Genomic DNA, 18207 nt, shown 5'->3' with positions numbered 1-18207 from the left:
ATTAAACTGCCAAATCAATGTTGGCACCAAAAGAAGAAAAAAAAAACTTAATTCTAAATCTTTTAGCAAAAATACCACTTTAGAGCATACACAGCACTTAGATGATAGAATGTTACTGGTTACATTACTGTTTCAACCTCTGGGACAAACTTCACAACGTTATCCCACATGGAAGAAATGCATCCTAATCAGCACATTTCAATTTAAAATTTCAGAACATTTCAGGCTATGCAGCAGAATATTCAATGACTAATTTCACTTCAGGAGAGTAACAGAATCCCATCTCTCACCTGGATGATTGCAGCCACAACAATTAAGAAACTCGTCATCAGCTGTTCTGCCGTTTAATATTAACTCTTTGCTCATTACTTCAGGATCATCCACCACCAACCACCTCCTCATATCACTCTTCTCTGTCCCCTCTATGCTGTGGTTCAGTATCTACTACTCACAGGATGCACTGCAGCAGTTTTCCAAGATCACTTCAACAGCACTCCCAGGTTTCATGACTTCTACAAAGACAGATGAGGGCTGCATCGGCGCGAGAACAGCATCATTTCAAAACTCTCAGTCTGCCATCTTATCTTGAAGGCATATTGTCCCAGATGCTTGTATACCAGAAGATACGCTATAAGGCACCAATAAACACCACACTCTTCCCCCTACCCTCTAACGCACCCCCCCCCCCCCTACCTACCTCTGACTTCGCTCTCTGGACCCCCCCCTACCCAAACCTCCCCGGCTCCCTCTGGCCCAGTCTCGCCACCGTACCCAGCTGGCACCCTACCCACTTTGTCAAGCTGGTACCCCACCACGCCACCAAGCCCTTCCATTCATTCATTAACATAGTAAAAAGCTATTGAAATGTTCCAAAGCTCTTCAGCGCGTTAGCGGCTGACAACTTAAATACTTCAGCTGGTGCCATTAAAAGAGCATGACTTCCCGACAATCCTGCCCTACTAAGAAGGACTCTCAGAAGAGGTAAACTGTATTTCTGAAGAAACCTGGTTCAGACATCCAGCCCAGAAATAGAAAATAGGAACAGGAGTAGGTCATTCAGCCCATCGAGCCCGTTCTGTTTTTCAATGTCATCATAGCTGATCCTCTAACTCAATGCCATAGTCTCACTCTCTCCCCATACCCTATGATGCCTTTTGTGCCCAGCTATTTCTTTTTTAAATACATTGTGGCTTGGCCTCCACACAGCCTTGTGATAGAAAATTCAACAGGTTCACTACCTGCTGAGTGAAGAATGTTTTCCTCACAGCAGCGGAGTGGCAACCCAACAGAAGGTTTGGCACATTTTGATTCCTTCATCATCACACAGCATCCCCACAGGAGGGACCGCAGTGGTACACGACAGAAAGCCGCCTCTCTGGGCCAGGAAGAATGGACAATTAATGCCGCTTGCCAGTGGCACTCACACATCTTGAGCAGAAACTAAACAAAACAGATGCAGGATTGCCCCTCGAAGTTTGCAGTCACACCCCCGAGGGCACTGATTCATATCTGAATTTACCATGGATGCTGGGTGCCCTGGGTTATATCTTGCCTTGAGGATAATCTTTTTCGGTGGGTTCAGACAGTTGAATTCTAGTATGCTGACGTACATCATAGCCAAACCTAAGACTATTCTCAAACATTCGTCCATTTGCACATTCCAAAATGGGGTAGAGCGTTGCCTAATATTTTCTATTCCTATCCCATGCACTAACCTCCATTGTGGTCTTCCTCCTTTTGGCCCTATCTTTTATTAGCTTATACAGCACACACACTGTGGATTGAATAAAGAGAACCCTTGCATAACTCAGTTGCATACTGCGCGTCCATTTACCAGCCCAGCCACTGGGTGCATTTGGCAATAATATCCAAATCTCAGAAGAGTTTTCAACGAATAACTGTTTTAAATAAATTCGGACACACAAAACTTGGTATTTAAGTTGCTTTAGTGCCTCAGATTTCTGAGACACATGCACAATTTATTGCTTTATCTACATTATTTAAAGTCACTTGTTCTAGTATTTAACATCTACACTCACCTTGTCCCTAATGTGTATGTTTGTTAGATACTCCGATGGAACATGAAAATCTGTGGAAGAAGATGATTGTTGCTCAGTTATTTAAAGATTGCATAGGTTTTAAAGATCTATTGTGTTTTACAGTAATGATAAAATAGCCATTCTCACCAATATCTTGAGGTCGGCAGGGTGCTGATGCCCAAGGAGATGCAAATTTGGGATAGAGATTTCTGTAAAATACTGACAATTAATCATACAAATTCCTGATCGAACAAAACAGCCAAATGCTGAGTCACTAGCTGTGACCCAATATGCCCATGTTACAGCAAGTATATTTCAACGTGCCTTTCGATAATTGTTAAATTTGAAAATAAAAATGTCTTAATCAAGAATCAGAAGTAACTCTAAACATACAGTTTAACATTGCTTTTTAATAACAGGTAGTGCTTCTCCCAGCTGTCAATCAGCAAAGTAAGAAGCTAATGCTGAAACAATTCCCTACATTATCCATGGTCGGTTCTGTATTAATATTGTATATAATTCTCCACAGCAGCATGGACAAGTCTGACAGCAGCATGGACAAGTCTGACACAAGCATACAGGCTAGAACCAGGACAATGTTTTTAGAAAAATGGGAACCCATTTGTCATAACATGGAGCGCACATTCCAGTGACAAATAATAAATGAATATAAACAATAGGTAAACAAGGTGAAATCCTTTAGTGCATCAACCTAGCAAAAATAAACAAACAGAATACGCAGAAGACAAACCTCCAATCAAAAGTAATTCGAAGACAAGCTAATAGCATAATCTATATCCTAAAAACCTAATCAACTGTTTATCTTTAAGTATAGTTTTAAAAATACAGGTTATAGTTTTAAAGATACAGATTATCCAAGGAGAAGTTACAAGGCCATAATTCAGTGTCATAGTTCAGAAGATATATTAACTGCAAGAAAGCGATTTGAGCAATTTAAATGCAGTATAAAGCTTTTAGATTTGAATCTGTAACTCGCTGGTTATAATCTACATCAATTTAATGTTTTTGCTAGAAAGAAATTTTACTACCCATTGTAAAGCGAATACTCTTACTGACTGGAATTTTGTAAACTGTAACTTGTGGTAGGATAAAGAACTAAGGATATTACTGGCAATTATAAGATAATGCGCTTTACTTTATTCATTCTTTGGATGTGAGCATTGATGGCAAAGAGAGCTGTCAATTCCCCAGCTGCCCTTGAGAAATTGATGGTGCCTTCTTGAACCACTGCAGTCCAGATAGTGCAGGTACAGCCATAATGCTGTTAGGGAGTGATCTCCAGGTTTTTGGCCCAGCAACAGGGCAAGAACTAATAAAGCTTCAGGTCAGGAGAACTTGTAGTTGGTTATGTTCTATTTGTTTGCTGCCCTTGTAGTTCAAGGTGGTAGAGAGCGCAGGCTTCAAGGGAGGCTTGGCGAATTGCTGCAGTGCATCTTCTAGATGGCAGACTGCTACTACTGCGCTGCTTGTGGAGTAATTGAGTATTTCGGGCAGTGGGTGAGGTGCCTATCAAGCAGGCTACTATTCCATTATTCTTCTGACTTGTACCTTGCAGATGGTGGACAGTCTTGGGGAGTCAGGAGGTTATTTATCACAGAATTCCCAGTCTCTGACCTGCTCTTGTAGCCACAGCATTTATGTGGTTCGTCCAGTTCAGTTCTGGTCAATGGTAATCCTCAGGATGGTGGGAGATTCAGCAATTGTAATACCTTTAAACATATCTTGACATTCAGGTTCTCTTGTTGAAGATGGACATTGCCTGTATGGTCAGTGTTACTTGCTGTTTAACAGCTCAAGCCGAATGTTGTCCAGGTTTGGCTAGTCTGCGTCAGTACGAGTTGCGAATTGTGTAATCATCAGCGAACATTCCCACTTCTGACCTTATAGTGCAGGGAAGGTCCTTCAGGACTCAGCCAGTTTGGTCAGTAGTGGGCTACCAAGCCACTTGTGGTGATGGACAATGAAACCCCACAAGGGTACATTCTGTAACCTGCACACCATTAATCCTTCTTTCAAGTGGTTTTCAACATGGAAGCAGTAGATAGTATTCAGCAGCAGGTTTCCTTAGCCACGTTTGTTCTGATACCATGACACTTTATGGGATTAAATGTCAATGTTGAAGACTCCCAGGGCCATGACTGTGCTACCACCTCTGGTAGGTTATGTCCTGCTAGTGGGACAGGACTTACCCAGAGATGGCGATGGAGAAGTCCGAGACCTTGGCTGTCAAGTATGATTCAGTGAGTATGATAACGTCAGGCTCTGGACTGCTCTCCCACAGATATTACTGAGGGACACTTTGCAACGTCCACTGGGCAGGGTGTGTCTTTGTCGTTTCTGTTACTTAAGTCAACACAGGATGGTCTACCCAATTTTATGCTTATTCGATTTCCCTGTAGTAGATCATACAAATGAGTGGCTTGTCAGGCCATTTCAGGTGCAGATAAGTCAACCACATTGCTGTAGGTCTGGAGTCACATGTAGGCAGGCTAGACCACAGAAGAACGGCAGATTTCCTTCCCTAATGGACATTAGTGAATCATTTGATTTTTCCAACAACCCTGTAGTTTCATGGTCACAATGACGTAGACCACCTTTTTATTCCAAATACAGTACACTTTTGGGTTCTTCTATTCTACCATATTTTTGGACCAGCATCAATTTGCTGGTTTACATACAACTTGAATTATAAACTTCTTTCAAGTTTATTGTTAAACATTTAAACAAAAATATAACATACAAATTACACGCAGACCTCTTTCCACATTATGCAACTGATCTTAGTGGAGGAATGGCAGAAGACAGTAGCTGTAAATTTAGGTATGTTGCTTACTCTGGAGAGTTTAGGTTGAGGCCTAGTGTTGTTAAGTCACTGCCTAATGCGAGATGTACCATGCCAGGATCAGTCTCTGCCGCTCGAATGAACGTTAAAAGTCCGATCATTCCAAACTGATCCGTTACCATTCCGGTAGGAATATTAGTGACTCGGCCTGAATAACAAGAAAAAAACACTAACAAGTCATTTTACAATGTATGTTATTCTTAAACGCATTCCACAATATTTCCAAATAAGTTAGAATTTTGATGATAAACAGAACCACCCACCATCAGATAACACTTGGATCCCTTTTTTCTGTAGATTGTTGTTCTGCGTCGTTGAGCTCTTATCGCCAGGAAACTTGGGCCCGTCTGTACTGGTTACATTTTTTCCTGGTGTATTCAGGTTCTGTAATTGAAATATATAAATAAAAAGCGGTGAATAAGCAGTACCAAGAAAAATCTGCAATTTTGAAATAATCTAAAGTTAAAGTTATTGTAGCCCAGTCCAAACCATCAAATAAAACCATGTTGCTTGATATCAAACAGTTCTTAAATTTCTAATGAACTCTTGCAAGTTTGAAGCATTGATATTTTAGAAATGAATTCTTGGGATTTGGGCATTATTGGCCATCCCTAGATTTCCAGAAAGTGGTGGTGAGCCATCTTCTTGACCAGTGTCGTCCATATGGTGAAGGTACTCCCACAGTTCATTAGGTAAAAAGTTCCAAGATGATGATCCAGTGACTGAAGGAACAGCAGTAGGATGGTGTGTGGCTTGGAGGTGACTGCATTCCAGTGTGCATGGAGCCTTTGTCCTTCTAGGTGATAGAAAATGCAGGTTTGCGAGGTCTGTTGAAGAAACATGGCATGACGCTGTAGCACATCCTGCAGCCACAATGTGACAAGGGGAGTGGATGGCTTGCAATTACGGACTTGTTCCAGGAGCCGCAGCATGAACGTAGCTAATCCTGTTGAGTTTCTGTCAATGGTGATCGCCAGATGTTAATAGTGGGAGACTCAATGACAGTAGTACCATTAAACATCAAAGGACGGTGGACAGACGCTTTCTTTGCCTGACACTCGTCAGGCAACAGGCCAAGTCTGGATGTTGTCCGCATCTTGCTTCATGCAACTATGAACTGTTTCATTATGATTAATTGCAAATTGTATAAACTGCGGTAATAAGGCACTCATGGGAATGCTTTAATGTAGTATAAAGCAATTTAGGCAACGTTGATACACTCTGCTGCTTTGTTTTTGTTGTTTAGCACGATGGCAATGACCAGCAATGTGAATTGCCTTAAATATTTTTGATACGGTAGATGTGGAAAAAAAAGTTCCACTCCGCTATTGGAGGGCTCTAAAACTATGGCCATAAATATTAGATAGTTACTACCAAGTCCAGGAAGGAATTTTGGAGAAACTTCTTTGTTCAAGAGAGTGGTGAGAAAGTGTTACTCACTGCCAAGTGGTTGAGGTGAATAACACAAATGCATTTTAGGGGAAGATTGAAACCGTGGACTTCACCACTCTAACTATCGGGTTGCTGTTGGTGATGATTTAGTAAACCAAGAGGTGTGCTTTCGAGAGGAGGGATTTTCACCAGTTTGTAAAGTTTGGGGTGTGTTCCAGTAGGGGCTACAAGTGTGTGGGAATTTTTGAGGTCCTTTGTCAGTGGGAGTGCTTCATTAGCTGTCATCCGGTGGTGTTCTTTGTGGAGGATGTTTTCCCTGTGGACACCAGGAAGTTCAATATATGCTAGCAGAGGAAGCAACGTGAGCTGGGTTAGTCTCAACATCCCAGAAGAAATCTTCCTACTTTCCGGAGATGGATATTTATCATGTTTGTGTGGTGGCTCCTGAGCCAGGTTGCACAACAGTATGTTGGTGTTGGACAGACCAGGGCGAGTGAAGCAGTGGGTAGAGTTGCTCTGCCCCCACCACGTATTATCCGCCATAAATCCGCCATATTTATCTCTATAAAATTCTCACTCGCCTTTATCTTTTTTAAAATAAATTTAAAGTGCCCAATTTAAAGTGCCCAATTCTTTTTTTCCCAATTAAGGGGCAATTTAGCGTGGCAAATCCACCTACCCTGCACATCTTTGGGTTGTGGGGGTGAGACCCACGCAGACACGGGGGGAATGTGCAATCTCCGCATGGACAGTGACCCGGGGCCAGTATCGAACCAGAGTCCTCGGCGCCGTGAGACAGCAGTGCTAACCACAGTGCCACCCCACTCTCTTTCATCTTGGTGTTCTGGAGATCTTGCTGGGAGGTCAATGTACAGTCAAGAATGATGCCAAGGTATTTTGCTGTTTGGTCATGGCTGAGTAGTTGGCCTCCGAACCAGATTATGAAGTCCTTCCCTGACCTTTGAGTTGCTCAGGTGAAAGGCTGAAACAACAGTCTTCGCAGTGTTTGGTCAAAGTCTCCATTTTCTAAAGTAGATTTCCAGGGAGCACCAGCTTTCAGTGAGTGCTTTCTCAATATCTTTAAATTTTGTTAGACTGGAAAGCTAGGGTTAAGTCTTCAGCATATGCAAAGAGACTTTGTGGGAGGAAAGTCACTGATATATATGTTGATGAGAGCAAATGCAAGGATTGATACCAGTAGGAGCCTGTTGTTGGTTGATTGTGTGTACGCAGCTGAATTTATCTCCAAAGTGTACGTGGAATTGATTAGCATATCATTTTGGGACGTTCCAGCAGCATGTCTGTGGACTACAATGCCATTGGCACAGGATAACTCAACAAAGGAGGTTCCTGTCTAAATGCCTTTCTGGAAAGAGGCCTCAATATGTGACGGCAGTGTCAAGACCTGCTTCAAGTAGATTCAGCCCATGCAAAAAGCTGCCTGTTGCGGTTGGGGAGGGAGCTAGAGTGGAGGGAAGCATTGCTGCTTCTATGTTATTAAGAGTGGAGCAATGATGTAGTAGCTGCATGGATCATTGAGGGGTTTGGCAATTGCCATCATCCTGGATCGGGATCAGATATTTGAAATGGTGTCTGCTATAGAACCTGGTGAACAGCCTTGCTAGCCACTTCCTTCCTTATGATCAGAGGTTCTGGAATTCCGGGTACATTTCATCGACTTCTCCTGCTTTGTCAGACTTGGTGCCGTCAGGACGCTGTCCTCTTCCTCTCAGACTATCTGTCTGCTTTGGGACAGTCTTCAGAGACTGCATCAGGGCTGTTTCCCTACTGGCGAGTATATGAGTTTATTAGGGCAGTATCAGCATTCATTCTAGGCTGCTGGTGTGGTTGATTTCTGGCTGGTCAAAAGCATCATGAGGGATTTCCAAATGATTTGGCTCGTTAAACAAATGGAACACGAGGAACGGCTCACACTGTGACTGTGGTCATCCAAGTCAGACCATCATCCATATACTGAACTTCTGCTCCGAGAGATCAATTACTGGTGGCATCACGACCATTCACAGGGAATCAGCTGAAGCCATTAATTGGATTGTTAACCTCAAAATCGAATTGCTTTATCAGCCATACAAAAAGTAGAAAATTGGAGATTGTAGATAAATGAGGGAGAACCCAAGTAGTAGTATACTTTGATACAATGAGATGAAGTAGAGCTTGAAGAGGCTCTTGTGGAGCATACACACTGTCACATACCAGTAGGGCCAAACATGTGCTGTAAACTCTATATGACTGTACATCATTTCTGTGGTTCGAATAATTCACAAGTGACTGCAAGAAAGCAGGACATTATTTGGCATCTGTTGACTGCTCTCCTAACTTTTTATTTGTCTTTTTCCCCAGAAGACAAATCTTCAACTCGCAATTTTATATATTGCTGAAATAAATTAGTCTCCTATAAAACTGACAGAGGGTCTAAATGTACAAATTATCAACATTCTGAAAAATTGTATTCTTGCAATTCAACATATTTTTAAATTGAATAGTTTATGGTTAATCCCCTTCTTACAGCTTTGAATGCAAGTGGTAATTATTAAACAGGGTAGTTTTCCACTGTCCAAACAGATCATTAGTGTTAACACATCTTACAGACACTTACGGATTTGCTGTCATCATTACTTGAAGTTGGATCCTTATAGTTGGAGCCAGGAAGTGCAGGGAAATCTTCATTATGGATTGAGAAGTCCTGGGACTGTTCATTTGCTGGCTTTGTCACCATCCCAACTACATCACGCAAACAAAGCCATGTTAGCTTCAAATTTTATGATAGTACACTTGTAACATGTACTGAATATGTAGTTTCCTATGGTTAACTGTGGCAACTTTTTTTTTTACACCATTGCATTAATTACCTAGGCTCATATGGTCCTGTTTTTAAATCTTAGTTTTTTAACCAGGGAGTTCCTGAACAAAATCCCCTCACTGTTAAAACATTTCAAGATGAGTTATCACCTTGAGCAAAGGACTTAACTCAAGCAAACTCAACCTACCCAGCTGCTAAATTGGTTCCAGCATTGATGTGAAGTCATCAGTGCAAAAGACTGGTCTGTCTGTGGGAATTCGACAAGCTGGCCCCAAGCCAATGAAAGAGAAATGGACAGCAGGTTGACTGCAAGAAATCTGACTTTTTGGCCACTCAACAATATCCATTCAGTTAGATTAGAATAGATCATGATGTTGATTCATCAAATCACTTTGCAGCCAAACTGCAAATAAACAGCAACACCAGCAATTTAAAATTTTAACATAAAATGCAAGTTTAAACTAATTTTAGAAATAAGCAATTGACCAGGAAATGTACAAAGGCCAATTTATGCCAGGATTCTGCTGCTGCTGCAACTTCAGTTTTCAGATAATCAGAATCTCAATTGAATTAAAAGCCTTGCAACTTCCCCTCCCAAGCAGTCACCAATTCATGTTTAAATATTACAGCAAAACAAATAAAATCCTGCTTCACTGTTAAGAATCACCTATAATCTTGTGAGGGTGAAGTTGAAGCAGATATATGGTAATCTTCAAGGCAGCTCCAATAATCCAGTGTAAGGCTGCCAGTGCCAACCTAAAAGTGCCATGGGAGATCCACTCATAAATAAATAAGTAAATAAAAGCATTGCATCTACCACATATCCGTCACACATCAGAGATCACACTCTTGTCCTGATGCAACACAATTTTGGAAAATAAGATAACCAATCAATGCTCTAGACTAGAGGATGAAAGTAGCCAGCATGTGTCAATCTATAGTAAAACTCATGGTCCAACTTTATGGCTTTGAAGTCAATAGTTTCACTTTTGATACAATGTTCCCAGCCAGGTAAAACTGTCCTAGCGTGAGCATTGCTGGAGCTTTTGCTGGTAATTTAAAAATGTAAAGTGGAAACAGTGTTCAGGTGTTCCCATTCAAATTTCTTCTACCTGAAAATTATGCCCTCATGATTCTCTTCAAAAGACTTTCTCAGGTAGCCTTACTGGTGATACTTGGCCCTTACTCTGACTGAACTTGTTAGCTTCCCACTTTCACCAAAACCTAAATTAAACTACTATCATAGCAGGAAAACCTATTGATCACTTATTTACACGAGTCCACCTTCATCCATCACCCCTTGTGTTACAAACACAGCACCATAGATAATAATAATCTTTATTAGTGTCACAAGTAGACTTACATTAATTAACACTGCAATGAAGCACTATGAAAATCCACGAGTCGCCACCCTCCGGCGCCTGTTCGGGTATACGGAGGGAGAATTCACCTAACAAGCACGTCTTTCAGGATTTGTGCGAGGAAACCCACGCAGGCACGCGGAGAACTTGCAGACTCTGCACACACAGTGACCCAAGCCGGGAATCGAACTTGGGTCCCTGCCGCTGTGAAGCAACAATGCTACCTTGTGAAGCAACCACTGTGCTACCTTGCCGCCCTTTTACACTTAATGGCTATCCTTCTTTCATTTAAATTAACTATGTTACAATACACAAAACTTGGTTTTCAAATGCTTTGTACCTACCAATCCTAACAATCAGTTCAGTATGGACCACTGGAGCTCCCTCACTGATGCTTACAATGAATCAGAGCATCCACGAAAGTGTGAGGAGTTCAGTGTGCTGCTTATTGGAAATACATGCTGTATGCAAAAATATTTAGTATAGTATTCAAATTTAGAAAAATGTTTCACCCATTAAAATTAACCATTTGGCCAAATTCTTCTTTAGCATAAAAATATACAGGAACTGAAATTTAAGGTGGTGAACATAATACACAAAAGGCCAACATTTCTGACCTTTGAATATCACTTTGGTGCCAGAAATATAAATATACCATTTTTCAGAATACATTGGGATCATTGAGCAAATATATATAAAGTGCAAAATTCTTTATTCAAATTCACATGCTATGTGAGTGAATGAAATGCAACGCCTGATGTAGTGGACCTATCCAAGTATTGTGGAAAAATCTAAGCAGTATTGTTATGTTTAGCCCCTATGCATCACCTCAAATTAATGATGACCAGTGCTCCCATTATAAAACACTCAATTCGTAGTGACCACTAATCATCAGAACTCTCCACAAGAACTATGAAGTAATCTGTTGGCTAAAATTGATTTATTTTATCCAACACTAAGACTGTACCCAACACAAATGTTTTCTTTAGAAATGTAGATCCTGGCCCTAGTCTATTCCAGCAACAGGAAACACCTCAGTAACATAATTCTTTTTAGAAACTATGTGCAGTTTTAAATCAGGTTTGAGATGACAACCGCCTGTTCAAAAAAAAAAGTGCAACACCTTATTTCCTATGTAAAAATTATTGTTTAATTTATTGTTGAGAAAAACAACTGGAGATGTAGGTGACTTACTCCAACTTAACATACAAGCTCTTAGTTTAACTCAAGAAGACACTACCTGAATTCGGTTTATCAGAATTCCACTACATACCTGATGCAGCAGAACTACTTGCTGAAATATTTAGAAAATGTTATATTTTTTCTATCTACCAATGAGTGCAGATTGTAATCAACAACCACAGTATAACCCTTTGGTAGATTTAAACCCAGGAGCTATCTTCAGTGAGAAGTGCAACAGCATTGATTTCATATTTTAAATAAAGCTGGATAGGATTTAAAGCGCATTACTTTGATCTTGGATATTTGTTATGAAGTTTTTTTACTCTGAGTACAGATCCAACTTCAAACAATTATTGCAGCCAAATAATTGCTATTGTCCGTATTCTCAATTCAATAACACTATCATTGCCTAGGCATAAAACTTACTGAAAGAGGCATCTATGGAATTGTTATAAAGTAGCTTAAACATAATGTAATGCACAAAAAAATGCAACAGGTACAGTACAGTCAGCTGGAGTTCAAAATTAATGCAAACATTATTCAGAACACAGCTCTTTATATAGTTCTAGCATGATTAACTGCAAGGGGGAAAATGTTTGTTGGGTATTCAAGCCATAAGCAAAATAATCTTGGAAAAACTAAGAATCCTCCCACATCAGCAAGTTTTGTTACCAAAAATTGTATAATTGCAAAGCAAGATTTATTATCAGGAAGTGTGTAGCTGAAAAGGAAAGGTGACTGAAGTTTGGAGAATTAATAATTGGCTGAGTTTCTATTTTCTATAGTTTATAATGGTTTGTTGCACTGCTATGTCATAGAAATTTTCAGAACATTATGAACTGAAATGTTGCCTTAATGGATTGCATTAAGTTGATGGTCATATATCAAAATTAACATTATTGCATGCAAGAATAATAAATTGTTTGTTAAAACAAGATACTTTGAGAGCATTACTTGTGCCAACAGAAGGAAGAATATAACATAGCACACCAACACGCACATCCTAAATGATGTCTATGAAACTTGACAAGCTATTGAGGACATTATCAAAGAAGATGGCCGATACAATCATAAATAAAACAGAAAACACTGGAAATACTCGGCAGATCAGACAGCATCTGTGGGGAGAAAAGCATGAGTTAACGTTTCAGATCAATAACCTTTCATCAGAAATGTTAGGTCTGTTTCTCTCTCCATAGATGCTGCCTGATCTGCTGATTATTTCCAACATTTTGTTTTTATTTAAAATTTCCAGCATTAGTATTTTGATTTTCTATTAGGTAGATACTGACAAACTGATCTTTAGTTTTCAAAACTTAATTAAAATAGAATATGGCTATGCATGATATTTAATGCATCAGACTGCAGTTATTGAAACTACATTAATAGACGTCAGAAAGCTTGATTTTCGTGACAGAAATCCAAATTTTTTAATAATATGATGTCCGTTAAATGAAAAATGGTACAAATAAAAAAGGTTTCTCAAATATGCACGATGTCAAAAAGGCCAATACCAATGGATAAGTGGATAATGGGTATTTAACATTGAAAATCTCTTTCTCACAGTGTTCTATATCATAAATTGTAGGGAAACAGAACTCCCAACAGCAAAGGCATTGATTTCAGTTCTCAATCTCAACCCCCGCCAACCCCAGATTTCCTCGTTCCTCAACCTAAGTACCCATCACTCATATATTGAGGACTTTCAAGTTGCCGGATTTATCTCCAACAGTCACAGGTAAAAGATAACGGAGTACTCCACATATAAAGTTCATTCTTCTTGACCCAATGGTATCCAAGTGGCATTTTGAAAATGTCACATGAAGTGTAAATGAAAGCCTGAATCATGATGTATATTAATAATTCCTACGAAGTTACATTTAAATGCAATTCAGCAGGTCCAAATCAGTGAGCAAAATGTATTTTAGCTATACTAACAGCTAAAGCAATGTTACAACTATATTTAAAGGACAACGCTCCACTATAAAGGAAAAACATAAATCACAAGAGTTTATGTTCCTTTTTTTAAGGCACTAAAGTTGGTGTGTATGTAAAAAACTGTTATGTTGTTGGACTAACACCAAATACAATATGGGAGGAATAGCCAGATTGAATTTCAACATAAATCAAGCTTAGAAAAGCAACTGCTTCTGTGATGATGAAAATACATCAACTTCTTCTAAATTCCTAATTAAAAACTTTCAAATTTTTCAGAGAAAAACAACTGTCTTGTGAAGCAACAGGCAGATGTAAGACATTGTCATTAACATCAGCCAAATGCATATTCATAAAGGATGCAAATGATTAAAACATAAAACAGTACAAAATAATCACAATGTTACCTTAACCATTCTCATCAACAGTTGACAGCGTAAGAACAAAAATATTATATATTGTGCTCTACATTTTCGAAAAATTTAGATTTTCAATTGTTTAGCCTGGTACAGTTACTTTAAGAAGCTGCTTCAGAACTCATCAATTCATCAATGCTTTACTTCAGTATCAGAACATGGTAAAAATGCTTCATTTGAGAATGTGCTTCAAACTAAAATCACATAGGTCAAGACATTTTTAAAATGAATGTTGGCGGTGTTTGACAATGAAGGTCCCTACCTGATTTCTGAAGACGGGACACACGGACAGTTCCCAGCATGCCCATTTTCGAAAGGAACCCAGTGTCTGATGAGAGGAAGTCACTTATGAAGTTTCGTAAAATCTAAAAGCGTTTTTTAAAGCTTATTGAGGTGACAATTCCTACACATTTGTATGCAAGCTCTTCAGCACATCTATTTTCAAAAGGAACCAAGGGGTCAGAGAAGACAAAGTCCCTCCTTCAAGTTGAGTGAAAATGCGACAATTTATTAAGATGACAAAATCAGTATTTAACCTTACACCTGTGTATTTCGCCAGGAGTTTCAAGCAGATTTACTGTAAAAAGGTTGACGAAAAACCTAGTGGCAATCCAATAAGGTGTGGTACACTGAGGTGATTCAACAGTGTTTAGGTACAGAAGGAATATACAAATGGTTTCTGACATGACCACTTTGAAAAGGAGACCAGATTTTAACAAAAAGTGATAAGTTTGTGCTGAGATAAACTGACATAACGAGGTGCAACAAAGCACTGGTGTGCAGTGACGTGGGAGGATTTTAAAAACATTAAACAAGTTTATACTACCATACTTCACATACAATGACCACAACAGATATTTGAAAACATTTCAATTAAATTCAATTGGTAAAAATGTACATGACTGTTACAGGATAAATTAATGATATTCAATGCACTAAGGAAGTGATTAGAAGATGTAAAATATTTCAAACATTCCAAAATTTCATCTCAAATTTGAATAGCCGTGGGTGGCGGAACAAGAGTATTCAAAACACTCGAGCCAATTATATCAATTGAAACAGATTGCAAACTGATCTGTCAAATCTTTCTTTCTCCCACTACATACAGTACTAAAAATCCACACTCCAATATTTACATCATCCAATTTGGTTACCCTGTAAACCCTCTCTGCTGGGAAGTGATGCAAGATAAAGTCACCCACTTCCAGGCCTCTGCCAATACAGTTCTGTAATACCCAATAGCATTGTTCGTCACAGATGTTACGACTAAATCAAGGAGAATGAAATTTAGGAAATTCAAACTCTATAATGTTTTTGCATTAAAATTCCTTCTCACTGCTGTCTCCTTCTCTCATTCTCAATATAGTGGAAAACTTTCTCATATGAATCATCTAAACTTTAGGAATCTAGTTAGTCAATTCTGACACAACACCACCACCTGGTATCATGAGTTTACACAATATTTTAAAAAAGTGCAATCCATTTCGTGAAAACATTTAATTTCAATTCAGGAGATGCCACTTGATTGATAATATTCCCTACCACTATGATTGTTAAACTGTATCAGAATGACATCAAGTCAGTTGTGATATATATTTTTAAGAAAAAAAAAATTATCGCATTATATATCAGCAAGTCCAAAGTATAGTTAAATTGTTGCTCTCAAAGGAAATATCCTGACATGCATAAATTAAATTGAAAAAAAAAGTTAGTTGATTGAATCTCACTTATTAAGAATGTTTTCTATAGCGACACTGCTATACTTCTGAAGAAGTGAAGTGCCCTGTTGCTTTTGCTAGTTATTGCCACTGTGAAGATAATCACTGACTATCAAGGGGTTCAATGGGCAAGTCTTATACTTTTGAAAGCAAATTTGGCTTTTGGAGTTGGATTAATAACTTACGTTTTAAGTTATATATTTACTCATCAATATAGGAATTCACTTTTAAGTCTTAGATGCCATTCAAAAGACAGCTAGATAGTGACTGGGCTGTTTCATCATCACAAAAAGCAAATGTCAGATACTATGCTGAGACATCAAAAACTAATCACAATCATTTCAATTAGTCAATCATGTAACTCTTTAATGAACTTAACCTCTTACTGCTAACAGCCACCTTTGTGGGAGGGAAAGGGGGAGTGGGCTGCGTTTATTGAAAAGAAAGCTAAAGATCAATAAGGGAAATAATAAATTAGACAATTAGAAATATAGAGGTACATTCAAAATAAAAGACAAAATAGTGAAGAGTAAAGGAAATTTAAATAAAATTTAAATTTTTAAAAATGTGCATTAAATGTATATTGGACTGGAAGGGCAAGCGGCAGACATTAGCTGTAACTGCTAATGACTACAATGGTTAGGTATTGCTTGAAATATATATTGTCTCCATTGGTGGCGCTGCAGCACTCACTATTTTGCAATGGTGGGAATGAAATCAGGTAGCAGTGGGTTGCACACAAAGAGCCAATGAAATCATGAATCCTCTCCTCAAAAAGGCTATTTATGCTGATCAACTGAAAGTTTCAAGACTGATACTGATCAATTTTTGTTTTTAAGTACAGGCTATATTAGGATATGGATCAAAAATGGGTAAATGAATTTGGAGTACAGATTGGATGGATTATTCCTGTTCCTAGCGCTGCTGCTTCACAGCGCTGAGGACCCGGGTTCGATCTCGACCCGGGTCACTGTCCATGTGGAGTTTGCACATTCTCCCCGTGTCTGCATGGGTCTCACCCCCACAACCCAATGACGTGAAGGTTAGGTGGATAAGCCATGCTAAATTGCCCTTAGTGTCCAAAAGGTTAGGTGTGGTTACTGGGTTATGGGGATAGGGTGGAGGTGTAGGCCTAATTAGGGTGCTCTTTCCAAGGGCCAGTGCAGACTCGATGGGCCGAATGGCCTCCTTCTGCACTGTAAATTCTATGATTCTATGTGCAGGGTAGGTGGATTGGCCATGCTAAATTGCCCCTTAATTGGAAAAAAACATTCCTCATCTTCAGATCAGAAAAAGCCATTCGATTCAAAATGTTAACTTTGTTTCCAACTACTTTCAGAGAGCCATTCTAAGTCACTGTTTTGTAAATTCTAACAACCAGTCGTACAATCACCCGAATCATGTTGGAACCAGAGTCCTAGCAAATCGCATAACTAAGGCTGTAGATAGGGCTTTAAACTAAATGGTTGGGGGGGGGGGGGGGGGGGGGGGGGGAGAGTTGTATGGAAAATTAAAAAATCAAAGTGAAAGGAAAAGGTAGGAGTGTAGGATGAGGGCCAAACTAATTGGGGGGAGGGGGGGGGGGGCAGGAGAGGTTAGTAAAGTTTCCAAACAAGTACAAGTGGCAGGAATAGAACTTCAGGCATAGTAGGTAAGGGGACAACTATGAGAAGGGGGACGGTCAACATAGGATTAACGCTGTTGTACCTAAATGCACACAGTATACGAAACAAGATATGTGAGCTTGCAGCGCACATTAAAATTGCCACATACAATGTTGTTGCCATCAAAATAGCCAAGAATATGTGTCCTATTGAAAGGACAGACAGATGGGCAGAGGGGGCAGGGTTGCCTTGTTAGTAAGATGAAATTAAGTCCAGAACAAGAAGCAATATAGGGTCAGAAGGCGTAGAATCTGTGTGGGTAGAGTTGAAGAATCGCAAAGGGAAAAAGACTGATGGGAGTACAGGCCCCCGAGCAGTAATCAGGATGTGGGGCAGAAAAGAAATCAGGAGATAGAAAAGACGTATAAGAAAGGCAATATTACAATAATCACAGGGGACTTAAATATGAATGTGGACTGGAAAAATCCAAGAAAAGGTATTTGTGGAATATCTATGAGATGTTTTTTGGAGCAGCTTGTGGTCGAGCCCACTAGAGAACAGTCAATTCTGGATTTGGTGTTGGATGATGAGGCAGACTTGATTAGGGAACTTAAGGTGAGGGGGGAATGACCAAAATATGATAGAATTCACCCTGCAGTTTGATAGGGAGAAGCTGCAATCAGATGTAACGGTATTACAATTGAGTAAAGGCAACTACAAAGACATGAGGGAGGAGCGAAGAATTCACCCTGCAGTTTGAGAGGGAGAAGCTGCAATCAAATGTAATGGTATTGCAATTGAGTAAAGGCAACTACAAAGACATGAGGGAGGAGCTGATTGGAAGGGGAGAGGAACAGGAGTTTTTTTGGGTTATTT

General features: G+C 39.5%; 1 protein-coding gene across 1 annotated transcript in view; it reads right to left on the bottom strand.

Annotated features, from left to right (window-relative positions):
• Positions 1-18207, bottom strand: part of cnot2 (CCR4-NOT transcription complex, subunit 2) — a 204802-nt gene that overhangs the window by 24683 nt on the left and 161912 nt on the right. The window contains 5 exon segments of the mRNA XM_072485099.1: positions 2040-2089; positions 2187-2248; positions 4894-5050; positions 5166-5286; positions 8912-9036. Coding sequence (XP_072341200.1) covers positions 2040-2089; positions 2187-2248; positions 4894-5050; positions 5166-5286; positions 8912-9036 — 515 coding nt within the window.

The sequence above is a fragment of the Scyliorhinus torazame genome, chromosome 19 (assembly GCF_047496885.1).
Source record: "Scyliorhinus torazame isolate Kashiwa2021f chromosome 19, sScyTor2.1, whole genome shotgun sequence".
NCBI lineage: Eukaryota > Metazoa > Chordata > Chondrichthyes > Carcharhiniformes > Scyliorhinidae > Scyliorhinus > Scyliorhinus torazame.
The sequence above is the reverse complement of the archived record's forward strand: the minus strand, read 5'-3'. Positions and strand labels throughout refer to the sequence as shown.